This window comes from Odontomachus brunneus, unplaced genomic scaffold, assembly GCF_010583005.1.
Source record: "Odontomachus brunneus isolate Ranch 3 - 2012 unplaced genomic scaffold, Obru_v1 Obru_scaffold_100, whole genome shotgun sequence".
Classification (NCBI taxonomy): Eukaryota; Metazoa; Arthropoda; class Insecta; order Hymenoptera; family Formicidae; genus Odontomachus; species Odontomachus brunneus.
In genome coordinates this window covers 1,158,728-1,177,220 of record NW_022639550.1, presented here as the reverse complement: position 1 = coordinate 1,177,220, position 18,493 = coordinate 1,158,728, and the positions used below count along the sequence as shown (strand labels likewise).

At 41.6% G+C, this 18,493-nt stretch overlaps 2 protein-coding genes across 6 annotated transcripts; one reads left to right on the top strand and one right to left on the bottom strand.

The window, feature by feature from the left end:
• The first annotated feature begins 981 nt into the window (after positions 1 to 981).
• Positions 982 to 14,974, top strand: LOC116848796 (peroxidase-like). Of its 4 annotated transcripts, none has more exons than XM_032825282.1 (13): positions 982 to 1,149; positions 7,174 to 7,317; positions 7,552 to 7,855; positions 7,930 to 8,147; positions 10,975 to 11,151; positions 11,748 to 11,944; positions 12,093 to 12,276; positions 12,371 to 12,713; positions 12,796 to 12,952; positions 13,036 to 13,209; positions 13,303 to 13,501; positions 13,583 to 13,688; positions 13,778 to 14,974. In XM_032825282.1, the coding sequence occupies exons 2-13, from the start codon at positions 7,185 to 7,187 to the stop codon at positions 13,863 to 13,865; spliced, it is 2,280 nt and encodes a 759-aa protein (XP_032681173.1). In that variant the 5' UTR covers positions 982 to 1,149; positions 7,174 to 7,184; the 3' UTR covers positions 13,866 to 14,974. The 4 variants fall into 4 exon arrangements, with proteins under 4 accessions (XP_032681173.1, XP_032681172.1, XP_032681171.1 ...); XM_032825281.1 differs by lacking the exon at positions 982 to 1,149 and adding an exon at positions 1,601 to 2,780; XM_032825280.1 differs by lacking the exon at positions 982 to 1,149 and adding an exon at positions 2,957 to 5,291.
• Positions 14,975 to 15,060: 86 nt separating this feature from the next.
• On the bottom strand, positions 15,061 to 18,012 carry LOC116848804 (E3 ubiquitin-protein ligase XIAP-like). Of its 2 annotated transcripts, XM_032825295.1 has the most exons (3): positions 17,728 to 18,012; positions 16,768 to 17,551; positions 15,061 to 16,631 (listed from the first exon to the last, which is right to left on the bottom strand). In XM_032825295.1, exons 2-3 carry the CDS (start codon positions 17,548 to 17,550, stop codon positions 16,248 to 16,250), a joined length of 1,167 nt encoding a protein of 388 aa, XP_032681186.1. In that variant the 5' UTR covers position 17,551; positions 17,728 to 18,012; the 3' UTR covers positions 15,061 to 16,247. The 2 variants fall into 2 exon arrangements, with proteins under 2 accessions (XP_032681186.1, XP_032681187.1); XM_032825296.1 differs by lacking the exon at positions 17,728 to 18,012 and having other exon boundaries at positions 16,768 to 17,566.
• Positions 18,013 to 18,493: the final 481 nt, after the last annotated feature.

The following is an 18,493-nucleotide window of genomic DNA, read 5'->3' as shown; positions in this document are numbered from 1 at the left end:
CTCTCTCTCTCTTTCTCTCTCTCTCTTTGTCTACCTCTCCTTAACCTAACCTGCTACGATAGGAGTATTGTGATTAAATATTGTTGAGATTTGATAAAACATAGCGGAGCAATCAAGAGTTGCTTTCTTTTGGCTTCAAACTCTGCTTAGAGTAACTCTAGTATGACCAAGCGGCGTCTCCCGCAACGCAAATATAATTATTCGCGTAACGATGAGAAATAAGAAACGAATGTTTTCCCGCTCTCGTTTCAATGACGTACATATGCTCTTGGAAGTCTCGATTAACCCTGGAATTTCGCAATTGCACATTTTCCAACACAGTAACCAGGATGTCTCGGCCGCACTTTTTTCCTCGATTGCTCTGATCGGCGTCGATGTTGACATGACACGTAACTTTTGATCAAAATATCACACTTGTGTTCCAATATTCTATTAAAACGTCATAGACGTACAAGAGAGAAGAGCCGATCTAAGAAACGAAGATTTATAAAGATGCACAAAGATTCACTATTTTAATGATAAAAAAAGGAAAAAAAACTATCGATTTTTTTTCTGAAAGATACGCGCTATAACTATATCGACTTTTTTCTCCAAAATATATGCGCAGATAAGCTACAAATCAAATTTGACAAAGTACAAAAACGTGACGTAAAGAGATTAATATTACCTCGCCATCGCCCACGTGTCTAATATTACAACGCAATCGGATAATAAAAGAATTGAGTCTCAATTTATTTGCGCAGTTATTTTATAAACGCTTCTACGAACTTTCGCCCCTACTCAACGTACTGGTATCTTTTTTCAATTTACTGTAGTGGCTCGTGCACGATTGGTTTCTTAAGATGATTTGTATAATACGCGTCATCGCACATCCGCGCCGCGATAAACTTTTCGACCCGGGACAAATCTGTTGACTCGTGATGGCTCCGTCGGATCGGAGACCCGCTATCTTCTCTCGAATTGCTTTCGAATGATAAAAGGGCATCTACCAGAAGTCACATCGTCAGTAAGAAGCCACGACGCGAGGCTTGAAAATCACTTGTGTCGTCCGACACAAAGTGCCATCGTACATCGTTCGGCAAACCAATTGTACCGTTCCGTAAAAGTATCACAACCGGGCGGAAAATATTATTTCTGTTGTTCGTGTAGGTGAGTAAATTAATTGTGCAACTTTGCGCTTTGGGTATTCCGTTTCGAAAAGCATGGTGGTCAAAGTCGTGTTAGCGATGACCAGCGTTTTATCGAGCGCGTATCTCGCGCATTGCATTTATACATTAAATTGAAATAAACGACGAACTAGAGGATTCGTATTGCGCAGTAGTCAAATAAGAGTCAAAAACTGGCAGTTGTGCACGATCTATAATTTTAAAGTTAACATAAAGACCAATATAAAGACCGAGGCATTTGTTTTTATGTTGGTTAATTTTGAAATTATAGACTCCTAAAAAATTATTAGCTTCTTTTATCTTGTACTGATCTCAATTGAGAAACTCCGACTGTGCTACAGTGCGGCACGGTACGATGGATAAGAAAATCCAATACATCGAGTGTCGAGTCCAGCTCGAAGAATTCATGCTCGTATCGTCAGATGACTCTGTACGTACCGATTGTACTCGCCAGAGATTGCAGCTTAACGTTATTGTCTATCTGCGATTCGCGATAACGCATTGTTTTTGCAAAAAAAAAAAATGACAAAACATTAAAATTTCAAACAAAGAAGTTTTACAAGCATATATAAATAAAGAAACATGTAAGCGGATACATTATTAGTTGAAACATTGCTACAACAAAGTTTATTCAGTGAGTCCAAAACTGAAGTACATTGCTATATTGAGTACATTGCTATATTGCTATATTGGACATCAAAATTCAACTGAACTGTATGAATTTGTAAATTCATTGGTATCGCTGAAGAGGAATGAGAACAGAAAAGGAAAGGGAATTGTGCATAGTTGGTGCAACTTCCTTTCTCAGGTGGTCCTGATTTCTTTCTCTCTCGAAAAGAGGGGAGACAAAACGAGGAAGGAGGTGAGAGGAGAGAGACGACACAACCCATAGAAACATCAGATAAAATAGTAAGCCATCACGCTAGCATCACGTGCTCGTTTAACCGGCCTCCGTGTTTACCGTTTCTTGCTCGCGCTCAGAGTATCCGACTCGATTAAGCGCGCTTTTAACGGCGATGAGAATCGAGACGCTTCGAAACTTTTGGCAAGGACTCATTTAACGAGTGTGTACGAGTCTTTTCGATTGGATAATTTCGAAAAATCCGAGTGACTCTCGTCCAAGATTTCGAGAGGATCCAAGTGATCTCGTGTGATACTGTGAAAAATCACAATCGAGAGACACGCGTGATCGTCCTCGGTCGACGCGAAAATATTGAGTAATACGCCAAATTGTTCGCGAATTAATCGAAGGACCTGTTAACAAAATCGAGATCAATGACTTGTTGTTACGTAAGGGATGCAATCGTATCTCCTAACGTTATGTCAACGAGTGCTCAAATACGACACGATAGGATGAGATGTGGCGGCAGTTACGAGGTTAAATAATCAATGCATCGCGCGGTACGACATCTCGGGGATGATTACTATCCCTAGTGCCACACAGTGAGCAGTAGCTGGTGGTGGTAGCTTAACGCGCAACGCTTTCCGCATCAAAAATATGGCGCATGCGTCCAGGATAGATAGCAAAGTTCGATTAGAACAAGCGGAGAAAGAATCGTGAATTCGGGTGGTCGATGTGGTGGCGGAAAGTCGCTATCCTCCCTGTTCACGAGTGTAAGTGCAGACTGATAAATTCGCGCGTTCGCTCAATTTTCACCCTTCGGAACGCGATAGATGCGAACGGTCGTCCGTCGGTCGGGGTGAGTTTCCTACGTGTTCCCATACGAAGAGAGGTTCAGTTGAACAAGCAGACCTCCTTCAGCGGCCGGCTCGACTTTTCCTGCTGCGCCGAGAGAAAGAAAGATGGGCGTTGAGGCGTTTGATTGTCTGCGAAACTATCTCCAAGTAAAACGTTGCAAGAAATCGTATCTAGATAGGTGCACAAGGACGGTTCATTCTTTTTTTCAACTCCCTTTTAATGATTTTCGTATCGAGATTTCGTGACCAGCTTATCCTAATCAAAAAGTATCTACATACGCGCGAAATTATTCGGATCTTACTCAATGAAAGCTCCATTTATCAATCCACAGCGAAACGCGCGCGTACATAATAAACGCGAACACGTGGTTATTTAGCATGCCTGCCTCGCTCAGCAATAATTTAATAAAGCGCGTCTGCAATTTAATCATGGATCCGTGGGGTCATTCAGATCGCACGTCGGCGGCGGGCGCGAGCAGCGGTTTATCTCTTGGTAGCTAAATTTAACGATGTCATTGAACCTATTTCTTTCAGGTATGCGACCGTAATATTTTTAACAAACATTTATCAAGAATATATATATCCCGTCACGAAAGAGAATCCGTTAATACTCGATAAACCGTATTATTTTACTGCACGTGTACGCGATTTTTCTGACACACACTATACATATCAAACGGCGAAAGCAGTGAAAAAATACCGGGAGATCTTTACCGGGATAGAGCTGGCAGGACTAAAATTTCTTCAAAGAACACTTCAGGAACAGATATCCTGGACAAAGGAATATTGCCGTAGGTATCAAAAAGGACAAGAGACTGGACATCAATACTATTTTAGCGGATGAATAGCAAAAGTTCCGAGTAACTTTATAGCATCTCGAAATTCACCACAATCGCCTCGAACGTTAAATTCACCAGCAGGCCAACAAGAGATATGCCTTTGGGTGCGACAAGGAATAATTTTCTTTCGTATGTGAACTTTTATTCAATCGTGACTCCTCATTGACATTATTTATCTAATCGTAACATAACAAACGTATCTGTTTGCTTAAGACGCTGGAATCGATATTGTCATACGAAAGCATCAAAAAGCGCGCAAGAAGACACGCGATTAATATATATATGGGTTGGCAAATGGCAAACATATGTACTTGCTGCGCGCGCGTGTCTCTTTCTCTTCATATACTAAAGCATACTTGCATTCTTCATCATGTCGAGAAAAAGTTTGGTACAATTTGGCGATTTAAGGTATCGCTAAGGGAAAAGACGACAGAACCTGACGGCAATTGCTCCGAAAGCCGACACGCAAAGAAGCGCGACGGAGGGTGGAGGTGGACGAGCACGTGCTCACCGAGTGATAGAATTTTTTTCCCGAGCTAAATAAGGTGACTCGATGTTGGTGGGGCAATAACGAGCGAATGGGAAACGCGAACGAGTCAGCGTGCGGAGCGAGTCTAACGAAGAAACCGAAAGGGAGAAGGAGAAAGAACGAAACTTGACAGCTGCTGAGGAGTCATGGTGTGCGTAATGTGTGCACGTGATCGAGAGAGCGAGAGAGAGAGAGAGAGAGAGAGAGAGAGAGAGAGAGAGAGATTGAACCTATGTGAAAATACGGGAGCAAGCGGGATCGACGATGTGTGACAGAGTTTGCAGTAACCAGTGAGGTATCTCGAGTTTGTCGTTGCTGGGAACAAAGGTAGCGATCTCTTACGCAGTAAATCCGGTTTTGTCGCTCTAGGGCGAGAAAATGGTACAAGCTTATCGAAGCGAAAATGTATGATCCTAGACAAGCAGAGTTGTCTAGCCGGTTTCTCTCATCAAGACCAAAGTATACTTGAAAAAAGAACTGGCATGTCGTCTCAAAGTCGAAGAAGAAAATGCCTCCTCTTTCTATCCTATCCATGTGAAATCAACAAACTGCAGCGTTCGAATGGTGAGCGATAGGAATTAATCAACTTGTTCCCATGAGCGCACTTGCGTCGGTCCTGAGCCGAAGGAGCGAGCAAGACGGAGACTACTCGCGCAGGTAAATGAATGAACGAGTGCGAGAAGGTTCCGATGGCAGGAGAGGAAGGACGAGAGAGGGGTAGAGACGCGAGTTTGTGCATTTGCGGCATGAAACTCACGCGCATGTTCAGTCGTGCATTACCACCGTATCCAGGTGCGTTCTCTCGTATCGCAGGTGCACTCGCAAATTCGCTCGCGAATTCACTTACGTGAACCGCCGGAGCCACGAAATCAGCGCGGATTCGCGACTCAACGGAACGGACGTGAGAAGAAAGAAGATCGGCAAATCGTGTATACGTGGTCGGAGTGAAGCTGCAGCTGGACGCATCGTTGCGGAGAATGTTTCTCGTCGCACCGGTCGACAATAATCGTTGGGTTTACGCAATGCATGGACTGGAAAAGCCCATGGATCATGTGTCCGGTAACGATCTAGTAGTAAAAGGATATATTTATCGCGACGATGTCGAGTGTCTATGTGTCGAGGAAACGATAACTTCCCAAAGAATCGTTGGCACGTCGATTAGTTTGGTCGCCATTTATCCAGAAAGGATAGCAAAGTCGCGATTTCGGTCATTCTTTGCAGCGTGAAATAATGCTAATCTCAGCAACGCTGCGAATTATTGCCACGCGCATGCCTAGTCTGCGATTTTTAATCGCGTTTGTTGCTCGCGGTTAATCACGCATAGAGAGGATCTGCACGTTGATCTTGCGCGATGTGCTACGATAATTTGCATACACGATACGTTACATGTCAATGAAGCGATCGAGTCACTGAAAAATATTCTATTGTTGTTACACAACTTGTGGTCGGCCAAACAACCGATCAAGGACTCAATGATCGCGCTGAAAAATACACACTTGTCAATCACATTGCCGCTCATTAATCGATCGAATGGACAAAAATTCAGAATTCTTATTACTTTCTCATCATCCTCGGTGATCATTGCACACGACATATGCGCTTGCAATAAGAAACGTCGTGTATATACATGCGTGACAAACGAAGAGACCTAGTCGCGTCCGACCACGTGTAAAGCGCGTGTAAAGCGCGTGAACAGCGAACGGAGCGAATATTTACCATCGCGTTAATGAGATACCGGTAAGAGCTACATACATACGTACAGACGCACACCAACTCGACGACAATCTCGCTAAAACGTGGCTCTATAAATAGTCACGAGAATTTGCGCGAAGGTCGCGGTAGAACATGCGAAAAAAAATGCACGTTGCGTCTGTCTAACGCGCAACATCTATGAGTCACATATAAATTTGTATACACGCGTCTGAGATCCTAATCTTGACTTGGTGCATCTTGCAAAATGCATTTAATGTACTAGACATCATTATGATACAAATTAGTCATTTGTTTCGTGAAAAGAAGAAAGATAGATGAATGAGAAAAGGGATTTTTCACTCAATTTTTTCAATAAATTTTTCGACCCGTGCTTTGTCTTACAATGTAATCTCATTTCGTTACTTTTGGTGGCTGCAATTCGCGTGTCGTTTCGAAAGCATCGCTCTATATTATCTTATCCTGATTCCATCAAAGTGCAAATACATTTTAGTGCTGGTTCACACCGAGATCAAACGATTCGTTTATCTCGATATTATGCGACATCGCGTCGCATAACTCAAAGTCTGGACAAATATATTAGACACAAGTCATATTACGAGGTCGAGACGCATCCTAGATACGCTTTTTGAAAAAGTAAGATCTAGATAAGGCGCAAGAGTAGCCTTATTCAAACAAAAGACGAAACATTAAGCAGTCACAAAATAGCAGACAAAATAAGCAGTCACATGGATGAGAATTAAACTCGACTCGATAATAACTCAAACGACAAATATTCTGCAGAGACAATTTCATCTCTTAATTATGCGTGTAATCCAAGTACTTCATTATTTTTTTTCGTATACAAAGATCATGGTAGATGTGTGTCAACATGAAATAAGATGCCAATAAATTTAGTCGCGAATACGCATGTGTGAATAACAGTATGAGATAAGAAGGGTCCTGGTAATTCCATCGTGAACCAGCAACCACTCTGCGCATACGTATATACTCTCGAGTATTCTCTAACGGGACGAGTGCCAAGCGATGGCAGCGCAACGGCGCATCCTTTCAGACGTGAAGCTGCGCGTTGTTATTAAAACATTTTCATTCGCGACCAACAGTCGCGCATCGCGTCGCGTCGCATTACGCATGCAAAGTTAATCAAGTGAGCGAGTGACGTGTTAGAAGAGAAAGAAGAGAAAGAACAGAAGGCGATCGTTCTTACTGACGATCATTTTATTTTGCGCAGCCGGCGGTGTGATGGCAGGTTCCATTGCCACTTTGGCGATTCTCTGGATGTCCCTGCAGACGATCGGGTTTTTGGGACACTCGCACTCAATCAGCACTTCCAAGTTACCTGGCTCTTTACAAAACTACCTCACCAGTTACAACGGTAAATATTTAACGTTGTTACGTTTAATGTTACGTCAGATTTTTGCTGCAAAAGTCGCGCGTGCTTTAGTTTTATTAATAGTTTTACTAGTGTAGCTCGCGCGCAAATATCTCTGTAATCACTTAGATGGAAACCTCGGCTAAAGTTATCTAACACGCTTGGTCCGCGGTAGCAAGTCGGCCTCCTCCTTTAACAAATTCATTCACGATTTATTTGAAAGGAATATTTTCACAGGATTCCCAGCCACTAATTACGGTTATGAGGCCATCGTGGATACGGGCCGTTTTCAAAATCGGCGATTTCCCAGAATCGACGGAGCAACTCTAAACAACTCGATCGCGTTTGCTCAGACATTGGTCGACCGTATGAGCACTCTCGAGAACAACATTGCCAATGCCGGTGTCCAGCTCCAGCCACGGAGCCCGGCTGAGAAACAATACTGGAATTCCTATCCTTCGGCAGACGCATTCGAGAGGAGCATCGATGCCATCGTAGCTACGAAGGCATCGTCGTATCTCATGCACCAGAACTGCCGAAGGTACGTTTACACCCATGTACAAACGTACGGTAATGGTGTAGTCTACCATTTAACGACATTTGATCTTGTCGCAGGTTTGGTTTGGACAAGAACGACTGCGCCCGCTACGTATCGACATTGAGACTGCAAGACACCCAGCTCGGAGCAGCCTGCTCCGCGGCGCATAGCGCGAACTGCAACGGGGACTACAAGTATCGCAGCATCGACGGCAGCTGCAACAACGTTGATAACCCGAGCTGGGGCAGCGCGATGACCGCGTATACCAGAGTGCTCTTCTCCCAGTACTTCGACGGTAAGGCTGTTCTCTATCCCTCTATCCCTCTTTCTAGCCATCTCCATTCTCATTTAACAGCGACATTAGCTCGCGATATGTCGCATCATTCTCATCATACGTCCAGGCTTACGAATTGCATATCGACCGTCGCTCCATACTAGGGAAACAATTGCGCGCATCACTTTCGACCCCGTCGCGGACTCTGTGAGCGAAGAAGCATCGGCCATCCTCTTTCGGGATTTTGTCACGGGAAGCAGTTTCGTAGTAGAGCGGCTTTCGAGCGTGCACTTTGTGTCGTCGTCTGACTTTGACAAAGAGAACCTGATTGATTCTGTGTGGAATAATAATCGTACAATTATTTGCAGCCTCTGAACGTTTGGCGCTTTCCTCAAATTCTTCCGCGATTCCATCCAACGCCCGTCCTATCCTTCGGGGATTCGTCGGTCTTTAATGACACGACGTCGGTCTTTCAATGTAAAATGACAATCGTGATAGATGATATCAAATTACAAAGGGATTACGAACGTTGACGCGATTACGTATGCCGATATTATTAATATCCACCATCGCGCGCGATAACGGTATTGGACAAGTATGTTCGCAGTTGCATATTTATTAAATGTCACGCGCCTCTCGAGAAGACGTAGCAATGAAAATGCGTCATCGTGATGATAAAAATTCGTGGCGTTTAATCATCAAAAGGTCTGGCCAGACTTTTGTCGGAAGGAGATAATGAGAAAAATAGTTGCCGCGGATTGCATATTATATCTGCCTGAAACGATAATAAATATAGCACATCGAGGCGCGCCGATAACAAAGAGTCAGTTTATTTTCAACTAAAGCAGCTCGAGTCAGACAAATTTCTGCAGCGGAAAAGATTTATTCTATTCTCTTGCTACGGAATACACCCGATTTTCTCTCGAGCTTACTTCAGTGAAAATCTCGTTACTTGAATGGAAATTTCGCAAAACACGAATCGCATAAAATATGTGTTTCACGGGTCGCTTGTTTATCTTTTCTTTTTCTTTCTTTTCGTCAGAAGTCGTTGTTTCCCAATTTGATTACTCGGATGTCCGGTCTTATCGACGAGTCACCAGCCTCGACCTACTAACCTGCCTACCGACTTATCACGACACTTTCATAAAATACATTCATACACGTGTGCAATATTGTACACACGCGCAAATACACCTGCACACACACACACATATATATATTACATACTTATATACGCATCATCCACACACTGATCCTTGGGCGCTAATGGATAAACGTTCGTCGATTGGCTTAACAAATTATATTCTGTGATTTGCATTACAGTTGTGCGATAAGGCACATAGAGCATAAAATGCTGAGTGTAGCAGTGAATAATACTGCCTACAATAGGGTGCCCCGGTCGGGAGATTCTATCCAGCAGTAGAATGTGTATGTAAACTAATTCGGATATATCTAATAATGTACCATATTTATTATGTAACGCTATATATATATATATATATATATATAGTTCGAATTTCTTTTCTGTTCTATACTTGACGGTACGCGGCTCTCTTTCTCTCTCTCTCTCTCTGTCTGTCTCTCTCTCTCTCTCTCTCTCTCTCTCTTTTTCTCTCTTACGAAGGCAACCGAGCGAGAGGATACGACTTGGGAGTACGAGCAAATTCTAAATCCAGACTCTCGCCGAATGATCTCGATTATGTGATTATGTTATGTCTAGGTGATTTCTTAATGTACGCGACGCTTTCACATGTGCCAAATGTAAATATTCCCGAATTTAATATCAAGTCGAGTAGAATGGTACGTCGCTAATATATTATAGAAAAATTGCTGACTATCTTCTCTCTCTGTCCCTTTATTTGGAATATTTACGACGATGTCATACAATTGTATGTAATTACGTAGAGAAAAATTAGAAATGCAATCTTGACTCTCGCAATTCGGTTCACTCGTTCGTGCGCCTTCATCAATCATCTAGATAAGTTTGCTGGACGTTTCTGCGAGCGTTCTCGATCCGACCGATCAAAATTTCGACTTCGGGATTGTCAATTATAACCATAGCTGTTATTTCGACATACAATTTCACGATCGCGACCTCCGCCATACTCAACATTAACAAAAACGGCTCGTCGTTCGACAACGCATCAGAACACCGAAGTCAATGTAGCCCAAATAGCTGGTATACCTTGCCTTGCAGCACGAGATCTAAGATCTTTTCGGGGAACGATTAGCGATCGAGAAACTCTTTGTCGCGAACAATGCGGAAGGGCAACTCGTTGACAGCATCTATTGCGATTCGGACGCGTTCGCTAATTTCGCTAATTTCGGCGAAACTATTTCGCTGATCGTTCCTTGAGAAATTTATTCAGGATCACGCGGTCAGTCACAGGTCAGGCGCAGATCAGGCGTAGGTTACGAGTAGTTAGGACTTCGAGAGATTAGAACCAGCCAGTGATACAGTGACCTATTTATAGCGAAGAGAAGAGAGTGTTTCATTGTTTCTTCTCTCGTGCTGCACTGCCACGCGTACCATTCGAAATGCACGCACGCACGCGCGCGTGAGCGCGCGTGTGTTTGAGTTCGTTAAAATCGGAGTAATCACCATGACGAGACTTGTGTAACTTTCAACATCGCGCGATCATTCTTTTTACTCTTATTGTCCATAGTTTACAAATTGAATCGTATCGTTTTGCGTTATGATTTTGCTCGCGTGCGACTCGACATTCAAGTCCCGCAAATAAATATTTCGACTGAAGCACGCGTCGTATAAAATAGCACCGATTTACTCCGATTTTGCGACTTGGAACCATCGACACGACAGAGACTTAATGCACATTTTGGGAAGCAGGCATCCAAGAACCGAGGCGCGTTGGACAAACCAAGAAACCATTGCCTAGCCCGAGACTCGTAAGCGCGACTCTGACGACCTCGAACGATCAGTCGGACGCCAGCAGAACGTTGGCTGTGATGGAGTGGAGTCAATTCATCGCTCATGACATGGCCCACACACCAGTTCGTAAAATGGGTAAGTGTACACAGAAAAAAAGAAATATTATTCCACTGCTAAAAAAACTCAGAGTTTTCAGTTCTTTTAAGTAACAGTTATCTTCAATTCTAAGAACTCTTGATGAAATATACTAATCACAAATTTTTGAAAAACTCATTATCATACCGAAAAAACAGTATAGTTGGCCTACACATAAATCTGGTCGTACCAACCAGATTCAATATTATGATGCGTGGGCCAACCATTTTTTTCCGTACATGTACTCGAAAGAAGAGTGTATCTTCTCTTTGCAAGAATATTATAAAACTTTATCAAAGAAAAAGTTGATTCAACTCTCTCTCTCTCTTAAGTGTATTTACACACAAAATCAAAATGTATTACATACAAAATCAATTAATTAGTAGACAATTAATTAATAAATCGTACAATTAATCAAATTTATACAGCGACAAATAAATAGGTTTTGTTGTATAAGATGATATCTACGTTGTATAATATGAAACTTTAAGGCTTCGACTATGTCATTGCAGCTATATCGGAAACTGATGTCAGAAGCTAGAAATTGTATTTCTAGGAACAAGAATGAATGAAAATAAAATTCTTATTGTACACAGTTTCAACCGGGAAACCAATATCTTGCTGTCAACCGGACGGAGATACCTTATCGCCGCGTCACGTACATCCCGATTGTTCTCCCATCAGTGTGCCAGATCGCGACCCTGTTTACGGCGAACATTACGTTCGATGCATGAATTACGTTCGATCGTTACCTGTCTTAAGATCTGAGTGTACTTTCGGACCTGTGGAACAGGTATGTAATTATCTTACATCAAATGTTCGATTAAACTTTCTTCGTCGCGCTTCAAGGATAAGATTTCGGCTAGACTCGAAGCATTCGCATGTTGATTTGCAAACAAAAGCGGCTCGAATAATAATAACGATCTGTTTATAATCTCCAGATGAACCAAGTGAGTCACTTTTTGGACGGTTCCACGATTTACGGATCTACCTTGAAGAAATCTCGCGATCTCCGCACGTTTGAAGGTGGCCGTCTGCGCATTCAAGTTCACAATAATCACGCGTACTTGCCACAGGGTGATGCCGAACTTACTTCTCAATGCGGAGAAAGTTGCTACAACTCTGGTAGGTGTAGAATAAAATCTCGTCTGTTTATCGCTCTTCATATGTATCAGTCACCAATATCGTCCGAAGCCTGACTAATATGCGCATTCACTAGGTGACGATCGCGTAAACATCGAGCCTCAATTAGCTGCGATCCATACAGTTTGGCACCGCGAGCACAATCGCATCGCCGACGAGCTTGCCAGGTTAAATCCGGATTGGTCGGACGAAGTCCTTTATCAAGAAGCCAGGCGTATCGTAATTGCCGAGATTCAACATATCACTTACAAGGAGTGGCTGCCCATCTTGCTGGGCAGGAGATATATTCGCGCTATCGGCCTCATCGTAGGAAATAATTACAGTCGTAGCTACAATTCCGGCGACGAACCGGCGGTCAGCAACGAAGCTGCCACCGCAGCGCTGCGTTTTCTGAATTCGTTGATACAAGGAGAACTGAGGTAACTATCTCTGTCGTGTCAAAGAAAAAATATTTCGCGGAACACAAGGGATTGGTGACGAACAATCATACTCTCGTTGCAGTCTGCCCGACAATTCGCGTCAGCAGAACACGACGCTTCAACTAGTAGAATATTTCTTCAACCCGCGTGTGATCGAATCGGAACAAGTACTCGATGGATTAATTCGTGGTCTTGCCACTCAGACCAGCCAGAAAATGGATATCAGCCTCATTCCAGATGTGAGTACCATATTTAGATGTATATAGCGATGTTTTTCTTCTTGTTTTTTGCCAACAACCCGATATTCGTTTGTGAATTACAGATGACGAGCAAGTTATACACCAATAGCGGAAACGACTTGGGTCTAGACGCCATCAGTTTGGACATTGAACGCGGCCGTGATCATGGCCTTCCAGGGTACAGCTATTATCGCAGATACTGCGGGCTTCCAGCTGCCAGAACTTTCGATGACTTTTTAGATTACATACCTGCGGAGGTAAGCTCGAGAGATATAATTCCCCTCCGCTTTGACATTCTCTTGTATTCTTAAGATTATAATTATCATGTGGTGTCGTGGCTTGTTTACCAGATGGTGAGGAAACTACGTACGACCTATTCTCATCCCAACGACGTCGATCTTATCGTGGGTGGAATGGCGGAAAGACCGGCGGATGATGGCATGGTCGGGCCGACCTTCCGTTGTCTTATTTACGAGCAATTTTCCCGATCTCGACGTACCGATAGATTCTTCTACGATTCCGCGTTACAACCACATCCATTTACATCTGGTAAGCTCGACTTTCAAGCACTCGAAAAATTTTAAGCGATTGTATCAGCACAATTTTTCACCAACGATTTCTCGGTTATAGAGCAATTGGCTCAGCTGCGTAACGTTACCTTGGCACGGATATTTTGCGATAATGGTGACAACATTACCCATATGCAGCGCAATGTATTCCTGAAGCCGCAGACGGGGTAAGTCTGTGCCGCTAGAGTGGCGTATAGACTCTGTCTTATTAAAATATTATTGAATATTAATCGCGGGCGCTTCTTTGATGCTTCAGGAATGAATTGAGACGTTGCACGGATTTCGAGGCGATACCCAGCGTAGACCTGTTCGCCTGGGCGGAGAGAGCGAAAGCGTATCGTTGAACTGCCCGACTAATTGGCTGGTCACATTGTATCCGTTCGCCCTAAACGTAGAGCGAGCCTGAAGAGGACGAAAGCGATTGTGTGAGACTATATAGTAGTCTTATCAGAATCGTCAGAGGCGTCACGACGAGGACGACGAGGACGACGAGTGACAGATGCAGCGCGAAGCACAACAACAGTGAAATCACGTGACTAGTCGATTAAGAAGATAACCAGCAACTAGAGCCAGGTTGTACAGAAATGAACGTAACGCCGATATCCTTGGCTGTCGCGAAAACCATATTTGAGTTTTTTACTCCACAACAGAGCTTTGCTCGCAAGACTGCATTTCGCGACAGTCTGATATTATAGTCTGATGATGTAGACGTAAATAGTCTTGTGTATCTATATGAGGTGATGGACACTGCGTTCCTTGCGTTTATCGAAGTATTACGCATGCGTAGACGATTGCATTGATTCAAGACTTAAGTTTCAAAAGTTTCAAGTTACTTTGCAACTGATCGGTTTTGCGAGGACTTCAAAACAGCGAAATTGTTATGGAACAAAAAACAACGTTAAAGAGACATTATCTCCGATTACGAGAATCCAAACATCTGGTCAATAAAGATGGAATATCTTGACCAATGAATACAAATTAGAATAATACAAGACGAAATAAATAAATAAATATATGTGTGTGTGTGTGTGTGTGCGCGTGCGCGCGCGAAAATATATCTCAAAATTGAAAACTACATTTTCCATTCTTGGAAATAATTTCAATTGAATCGAAACTGCAGTTGCAAGCAATAATATATTAGACGGTGAGTAATGCAATAATCGATTTTTAATATGTTATAAAAGATATCGAAAATATCGATATTGCATCTTGTTTTTTTTATAACTGTTAACGTATTGATGTTATCAAAGGATATGTCTTTTTTACATCAGGAATTTTCTAGGCACACATATCTGCCCAAAATATTTATTTCAGAGTGTGTGATTTGTAACTTATGTGGGACAATGGTTCACACATGAAACAGAAACCTAGTTATCAAACAACAATTTTTATAATTTGAACAATATTGTAAAGATAGCACCATGAGCGAATAAATTATGTTTTATCAACTATACTACTTGGCATAATTATATATTTATATATATATATATATATATATATATATATATATATATATATATATATGTATGTATGTATGTATGTATGTATGTATGTATATATATATATATGTATGTATGTATGTATATATGTATGAATATGTATGCGCGCGTGCATCTGATATTCCCAATTCTACAGCTTAAAAAGAAAAGCGACAGTCTTGCATATACTAAATCTCTGATACAGCGGCTACACAAAAATATATTTAGTTATTACAGTTTGTGCTTCATCCATTTCCAAGAATATTTGTTACAAAAATATATTTCATTTTTTCTTACTTTTAATTAGCAGAATGATGTCCTATTAAAAATATATCTATTAAAATTGCTAATATATTGCTTTTAAGACATTAGATACATATCAAAAGTCTTCAAAATATATCGTATTTAAATTGACCCATTCCTTAAGATTGACCTTTAAGCGCTTTTTGTTTACTTAAGGTTATACCAGATTATGTCGAGACCGTATTTACAACTATAGTTTTATTGTCCACGCGTTCACGTTCTATTGTTCTTACCGTCCTCGCGTGTTTTATTTTCTGCTTTCATACAATGTAAGTATATTAATACGTTAAAACTTGCTCTTTCTCCAAATGTACTTCTGTATTGTGTCTAATAATAATATCAAACAAAAACGTAGAATACGATATCTTATGAGTTCGATGCGGCAGTTAATGTGAAGATTTTAATATCTAAAGAAATTTTTGCTTCTAAAAGCTACAAAACAATAAAGCTAGGACTCGTATTAATTGCTACTCGTGTTAATGACTACATTAATACACGTGTGTTAATGTAGCCATTAACGTTATTTCTAGTTTGCAAATTTTCCTTACACAAGTCCGTTAAAATACTTTAGGAAAACTTGTGTAACCATCGATTATTCGACTTTCGGAAAAATAAAAGTAAAACTAGAAAAACGTTTACAACTCCTTATTTATCGTAGTGACGTAATAGAATACGCTATTCACGCTAAGAGAATTTAAACTCAAAAAGATCTTGAATATTTTGCAAAGAAACTGCCTCGCATTCATATTGGGTAATATCGTTTCCTTCTATTCGTGAAATGGACGGATTACTTATATTTCGGAAAGAAAATGACGCGACTCAATAAATGTTAATGTATGCTATATGTACTCGGTTACCGTGTCTCTTAATATCGATCGATCGTGCGATTCTAAATATTGAAGCGTGAAAATGTTACGGCTGAGAACATATTGTGCGAGAAATATATTATGAGAAGAATACTTTCATCTGTCCAGTTACAAACTCACGGCACATGGGACAAGTCTTAATGCATTTGGCGCAATTGACACAAGTTACCAAGTGGCTGCATGGTAAAAACAGTTGGGATACCTCTGCGTCGAAGCAAATTTTACACATTCTCGTGTCACTGATAGGCTTGGAGCAGGATTCGGTTTTCGTGTCGGATAAATTCTCATTGCTGCCGTTAATCGACGAATTATTACTCGACATACTTTCTACGGCACTATCGTCACTATATCGGGAGCTCTGAGAACTCGGTCCAGGAAGATGATCCTCCTCGGCGAACTTGATATGTTTCGCTTCACCTCTTTTGTCTACCGATTGCTCCACTTTCGCGACACAAGATGCCGTCTGTGAATAAACGTACCTCTAAGTATTACAGTGAAGAGGTGTGTTTTCCCTTAATGCTTGGCGATATTTGCAACTTACCAAACAACTTGAATTGTGTAATATAAGTATAAAAAAAGAGAAAAAAAAATATTCTTACATCTTTAGAAGAAATAGTTCGACCTGTGATCTCCTCCACATATTTTGGTCCTTTAACCTCGAGTAAATAATTGCAATTGGGATACCAAATAGCATGTTGTTCCCAAGGATCGTCATTGGGTTCCCAATCTTTCACTCCTACGCCACAATGAAAACACAACACCTGGTCTCCTCTGCCTGTATAGTAAAATCCTGCGAGCGACAGCTGTTTTGGATTCTGTTTGAACGATGTCGGCCAGTGCTCGAAGCTACGAAAGCGAACCTCATAACGTTTGTATTCCAGATACTTGGGATATGTGGATGACGAGTTGGTCGGGTTATAATAGTCAGGTAGAAGATCGTGTTTATACGGCCCGCAGACATCTCGACCTTCTAATAACGGCGACACAATCGGCGATACATTATCGGCTATCTCGCTGGCTGATATGTTATTACAAACGATATTGCGAAGAAATCTGCACGTTGGAGATTGTCTTTTGTGATCCACCAAGGGTTCGTCACCCTCCTGCCATTTGTACGTCTCTGTACCACACTCAAAGCATTTAACAATATCGAGCTCTCCGGTGTAGTAGAAACCAGCTGCTGCGAGTTTCTCGGGTTTCATATATGGCACGGGCCAATTTTTGAAGCTTTGTATTCTGATAAGCTCGTATCGATAATCGAGACTATCTACTTCATCTACCTCATCGATAATTACATTATACGGTACATTCTTAAATGACATCAATCGTACCGTAGGAGGGATCTCGTAAAACATTTCGGCTCTCTGCGTGCGTGGCGTCATTCTGTATTGAGCAAGTATATAATTTTAGACACATAAAAAGTAAAATCAATTTTAACATAGAGATTTAGTGCTATTTAGTGTTAACGAGCCAATACACGGACATCCTCGCGTTGGTAAAGCTAGGCGTATGAGACGCGTTATCCTCTTTTCCTTATATGTAAGTGTGCGTATACGTACCTTTCTTCTTGTTACAAATTTAAGATGATGCGAGACGAAAGTTTCAAGTAGCCCGACATGCCGAGTGAGTCGTGATAAACGCAAAAATTTGATGATTCCAGATATTGACACTTATGGGCACTATTATGTTCATTGTTATATACGTAGTATAAATGTACAGTATAAGTGTGTGGTGAATGAAAGTCGGGCCTGCGTGCCCTTCGATGCTGCCGAGCGGGCAGTAACGTTAAGACCCACTGAGAAACCCCGAGGCCCGAGAAGGCTTTCACGCTGTGCTCTTTGTCGTTTATAACGGGATAAACGCGTAGCGCTGCTAAGCGTCTGCTAGACGAAGCTAGCTATCTGAGTTCTCTATAGCATTCTATAGTCACTTTGAGGAATCTCGAAAAAGAGATAACCCGCTTAATGATTTTTAGTTCTATCCAAATAAAGCTATCCAAATAAATCGCTGTCCAAATAAAGAAGAAGATATACTTTATGTGCCGCACAAAGTACAGCTCTGTGTAGCAGTTTGAAAGCGAGATTTACGTGCTAAGTGCAAAAATAATGACAAATATTTCTTAGTATTCTTTAGTTTATGTTGAGAAAGATAATTTTTATGTCGACGATAAAATTTCATTTCAACATATTCTCTTATAAAAAAAACAAGATTATGATCGATACTGCGAGCTAGTATATCGTTGAGTAAACGCCTCGGTAATTTGTGCATTTGCATGTTTTGAATAAGCATGTCCCCCTTCTCTCTCTCTCTCTCTCTCTCTCTCTC

What these genes read in the sequence shown, in the direction of transcription:
- LOC116848796 (XM_032825280.1), top strand. Translation starts at nt 5,210, where the DNA reads ATGTTTCTCGTCGCACCGGTCGACAATAATCGTTGGGTTTACGCAATG. An exon ending in CTTCTCCCAGTACTTCGACG is followed by an intron (nt 8,148 to 10,974) that starts GTAAGGCTGTTC and finishes TTTGGGAAGCAG; the next exon opens with GCATCCAAGAACCGAGGCGC. An exon ending in CTTTCGGACCTGTGGAACAG is followed by an intron (nt 11,945 to 12,092) that starts GTATGTAATTAT and finishes TATAATCTCCAG; the next exon opens with ATGAACCAAGTGAGTCACTT.
- LOC116848804 (XM_032825295.1), bottom strand. Translation starts at nt 17,550, where the DNA reads ATGACGCCACGCACGCAGAGAGCCGAAATGTTTTACGAGATCCCTCCT. An exon ending in GAACTATTTCTTCTAAAGAT is followed by an intron (nt 16,632 to 16,767) that starts GTAAGAATATTT and finishes GTTTATTCACAG; the next exon opens with ACGGCATCTTGTGTCGCGAA.